At 51.3% G+C, this 4,575-nt stretch overlaps 1 protein-coding gene across 1 annotated transcript in view; it reads right to left on the reverse strand.

Moving 5' to 3' along the window:
• Positions 1-2,849: 2,849 nt before the first annotated feature.
• The window catches only part of DICSQDRAFT_137441 (uncharacterized protein), a 13,335-nt gene continuing 11,609 nt past the window's right edge, over positions 2,850-4,575 (reverse strand). The window contains exons 10-18 of the mRNA XM_007366717.1: positions 4,085-4,120; positions 4,005-4,031; positions 3,873-3,946; positions 3,458-3,808; positions 3,413-3,429; positions 3,283-3,359; positions 3,198-3,224; positions 3,096-3,143; positions 2,850-3,040 (exon numbers count right to left, since the gene is read on the reverse strand). Of these exons, the coding sequence (XP_007366779.1) occupies positions 3,458-3,808; positions 3,873-3,946; positions 4,005-4,031; positions 4,085-4,120 (488 nt within the window). The 3' untranslated portion in view covers positions 2,850-3,040; positions 3,096-3,143; positions 3,198-3,224; positions 3,283-3,359; positions 3,413-3,429. The remainder of the gene's footprint in view (positions 3,041-3,095; positions 3,144-3,197; positions 3,225-3,282; positions 3,360-3,412; positions 3,430-3,457; positions 3,809-3,872; positions 3,947-4,004; positions 4,032-4,084; positions 4,121-4,575) is intronic.

Genomic DNA, 4,575 nt, shown 5'->3' on the forward strand with positions numbered 1-4,575 from the left:
AAGTTGGCTAATCCGAGGAAGGCTTGAACGTGTTTGACCTTGGTCAGAGTAGGCCATTCCTTGACGCCTTGCACCTTAGACTCGTCCATGGAGATTGAATCCTTTGACACGACTAGTCCGAGGAAGTGGACCGAGGGCTGCTCAAACTTGCACTTTTCCGGTTTAACAAAGAGGTTGTTGTCGCGCAGCTTCTTCAGGACCCGTTCTACCAGTTGGCGATGTAGAGTGAGGTCATCTGTGAAGATGAGGATGTCATCGATGTAGACCACGACATGTCCGGTCGCAATTTCTTCCTTTAGGACCTCATTCATCATTGCTTGGAACGAGCTGGGTGCATTGCATAGGCCGAAGGTCATGACTGTTGGTTCATACAGTCCCTTGTGAGTGATAAACGCGGCTTTCTCTTCATCTCCTTCGCGAATGCGAACATTGTTGTACCCCCACCTTAGGTCGAGTGAGGTGAAGATCGATGCATGCGAAAGCCTATCCACAAGGTCTGAGATCCGGGGGATCAGGAACTTGTCCTTCTTCGTGACCGCGTTTAGTGCGCGATAGTCCTGGATCAAACGTAAACTTCCATCTTTCTTACGGACAAAGAAGACTGGCGCAGCGGTAGGACTCTTGGACGTGCGGATGTAGCCTTTGTCTTCTTGCTCTGTGATCCAAGGTTCAAGCGAGTTCCGTTCATCAAGGTTGAGCGGGTACAATTTGGCCGGCTTGGGGAGTGAGGCTCCAGGGACTAGTTCGATTGCATGATTGTATGGCTTCCGTGTTGGCATTCTTTCCGAGGCTTTCTTGGAAAAGACGTCGCCATACTGCCGGTACTGCTCAGGTACATGGTTTGATCAGTATTCGTGATCCTGTTCGCCTTTCGTTGCAGGGTTGGTATCCTTTTTCTCTTCTAATCTGGCTCACATCTGACGTGCACTCGGGTCATCTGAGAAGTTCACCCAATGAATAAACTGATCGGTGCTTCCCCAGGATTCAGGGCCGAGGTCGCCGTACTGATCTTGCGCAACATCTTCCACTCGGAGAAGTTGCAAACTCCGTAATTCTTCGTCCTGCACTGTGTGCCGGGTGCATGTTGAGGGGCAGCGTGTAAACTCAATGTTCCCTGCATTCCAATCGAGTTCAGGGTTATGTTCACGCAGAAACGCCATGCCAATGATGATGTCTTGCTGCCCAATGTCTGTGACAAGGAACGACTGCCAAGCGAGGTGGTCTCCGATACGGAGTAAGCAACGGACGTAGTGTGTGATCAACCCCTTCTTATTCTCGGTGGCGTCTGCATTGAAAACTCGCACTTCACGAGAGAGGCGTCGTAGGGTGAGTCCGTGTTCTTGAACAAACTGGTGGTGGATAAAGCAAGAGTAGGCTCCTGAATCGAGGAAGGCTTCTGACTGAACTTCATGCGTACCTTGAGTGAGGGAAACTTTGAGATCGAATGAATTTCGCGGGCGACGTGCTGATGCGAGATAAATAACATTCGAACGCGGAACAAAAGAGTCCTCTAGGTCTACGCTATGATTACAGAGTCGGATACTTTAGTCAGTCTTCAAAGTACCCATTTCAGAAAATCCTCCTCAGATTCCTTGACCTCGACGATGCGTGCGGCGGTCTCAGTTTCAGGTGCCTTGCCTTTGCCTTTTCCCTTGGCAGTTTCAAACTCCTCGAGGGCCCTGCGAATGTACTCCTATTTGTCTTCATCGGCCGTGTCCATCGTGCGTACCTTGGTCGGAGCGGCCAATTGCTTCTTCATGTCCGGGAGCTCGTAGTAGCCCGCGTACTGAGGGTTGCGACACTTCTGGCCCGTCGTAAACTTGTGCTTGCCGCAGCGGAAACAGAGCTTCTTGTCGAGCCATTCGAGCTGTTCGTTAGACAATTTCTCCGGCTTTCGCATTGCGTCGGCGTCCATGGCATTAGGATCCCGTGGGGGGCGACTAGCCGTGTGCTGCTGCGAAGACGGCTTGGCCTGGTTTCCATGAGTCTCCATTTCCAGCTTGAGCACCCAGTCCAGGTAGTGCTCCCATTTCGTCGGAATCAGCATCGGGTTCACTTGCCGCATTGCCGTCATAACCGTAAGAATCTGTGAGTTCTTGCCGACCTGGTTGTCAATGCGTCGGATGAGTTCTACATCAGCGTAACCAGACTTCGATGTGTAGCGGCGGAAGTTCTCGGCAAACTGAATGACCGTGGAGTGAGGTTTTGAGCACCACTCCTCTAGGGATGTTTGCGCGGTCTTCTCAGGAGCCAGTTGACGGTAGCCTGCCTTGAGTCGGTTGACAAAGTCGGTCCAGGATCCAAGGGTTCCGCCGTTCAATGCTGTCTCGACGTAGTCCTAGACGTAGTCATGCGCACCGCCTTCCAAGTACATGTGGGCCAGGGTAATCTTGTCATCGTCCGTGGTGATGTTCTGGACATGGAACCAAAGGCCCATCTTCTGTAACCACTGTTCGAGAGTGATGTCCGAGCCTTTGTTGCCCTTGTACTTGGGTGGTTCTGATGCCTTGATACGTGAGGCCTGTGATACGACAGGAGCCGGGGCGGTGCTGATACCAAGCGTGGTGCGGGTTGACAGTCCTTGCTCCAACTGTGTAAACTTGGCCACGAGTTCCTTGTACCGTTTGACAAGCTCCGTGTTGTTCTGGTTGAGAACCTCCAGATCCGCGTTGACAGTGACCAGTTCCGCCTTCAGCTGTTTGTTCTCTTCAACAGCTTTGAGAGCGAGGTTCCCAGCAGTGTCAGCCTTGGTGTGAAGGCCTGTGGCTGAGCCGGTGGGAGCATTCGCAAGCGCGAGCTGCAGACGACTTTAGCGACGATAAGTTTGGAGGAGCAGGATGATGACATGCCAAAGCGAGGTGGCCCCCAACGACAGGCCGCGCGTGGCCGGAGTTCGCTACCTGGGTGCCGTCGATCGTGTCATACAAGTCGCCCAGAGGCTGGTTGTTCTTTGCATCTGAGGCGTAGTTCAGTACGGCTCTGACGAACTGGTCTCGGACGGTTGTCGAGGTGACGGTACCCGCCGTCCAAATTTGCCAGTCTGTGAACATGATCATGAGTGCGATTCTAAGGGAGCACCACCATAGAGGTCTTACCGGACTTGGAGTACGTGTGGCGGGTGTCGAGCAGTACGCCAAATGCGTCTGTGTCATAAGGGCGTTAGCGAGGTCAGCAGAGAAATTTGCCATGGAGCTCACTGTCTTTCTCAGCATACCACGCGGTCTCTATTAGAAACAGAGACTCAGTTTGCGCTCATGATCACGAAACGGACTCAATACACACGCATGTCATACACAGATGACGGGAAGATGTTCGTCCCCAGTAGCTTGTCGGCGTAGAGGTTGTATGCAATACCCCAGCTTCCGTCGTCATCAGCTTGTATATTCTACGAAACCAAGGAATTGAGAGAAACCTGTTGCTATCGCTATACTTCACCAGGGGCATCAGTCGATTCTGTTCAACACCTATGGATACGGCGATGTACCGAGAGCGTCAAATGGGAACCATCGGAAGACGTAGCCAACTTCTGCCACTGTTGTACATACGAGGCTGCAATCGACTGCAATATAGAGGTGAACCTACATGGCGAACTCTCATATGCAAAGAAATGTATGCTGTAGTTCGAGGCTCGCGCCTCGTCGTCGTTGAGTTTCGCGATCTCAGCCATCGCTTGGATTCCGATGATGCCCTTGATCGCGAGGTTCGTCTGGTTCGCCAAGGCGCCTGCGAAGTCATCTGTGCTGAGCTGATTGGCAGGAATCAAAGAGTCCGTGATGAGGAACTGAGTCCATTGGTCAAGTAGGCTGAACTGCATGGTGGAACAATGAAGATGAAACCCATCCAAGTGGGGTGACTGTGGTAGGAGTACTGACGTAAGTCTTGATTAATGATAGATCGCCTGTCCGCTGGGTGCAGCTGAGCGTCATGATGAGCATGTTGCCGCTCTCTTTGAACAAGCCAGAAGTTGATGAGATGCGGCGTAAGCACTGAAGGAGTAAAAATACCTTCGACCGGCATAGCCTCGTCTTTGCCTATAGTTATACGTTCAGGCAAGCCACAGCGAGCCATCTACGAGGCTACTTACCATCGTTGTGGCCGGTGGCATTGGGATAATGCACGCCTGCGTCAAAGTAGTGAGCATTCATACTAGGAGTGAGTGGAATAACGGAACAGACCCATGTCGTGTACACTGTACTCGTGGTTGCGGAAAGTATTCGAACGCCCGTGTTTAGGCGCCCATTGACCGCTCCTCCTCCTGGTCCTGTAAGTAGTATAAGTAGACATATCTCTACCGTAATTGAGGTATATATTGCTGTTATTGTCAGGAACGTGTGCGCACCATGTGATAGGAATATGATCTCTATCTTGAGCCAAACTAGGCTCAACAAATCTCAGCGTGCTCAGTGAGCATGAGCAGAACATTTGCTATTCTTAGGTGCTGGGAATTGATCAGCATACCTCCATATTCTTGCACATATATCTAGCCATAGAGGAGGGTTTATATCATTAGTAGTTGCTAGCTTTTGACCATCTCTTTCTTGAGAAAATGGTCCTACAATACTAGACCAGCTCTTT

Source organism: Dichomitus squalens, assembly GCF_000275845.1.
Source record: "Dichomitus squalens LYAD-421 SS1 unplaced genomic scaffold DICSQscaffold_20, whole genome shotgun sequence".
Lineage (NCBI taxonomy): Eukaryota > Fungi > Basidiomycota > Agaricomycetes > Polyporales > Polyporaceae > Dichomitus > Dichomitus squalens.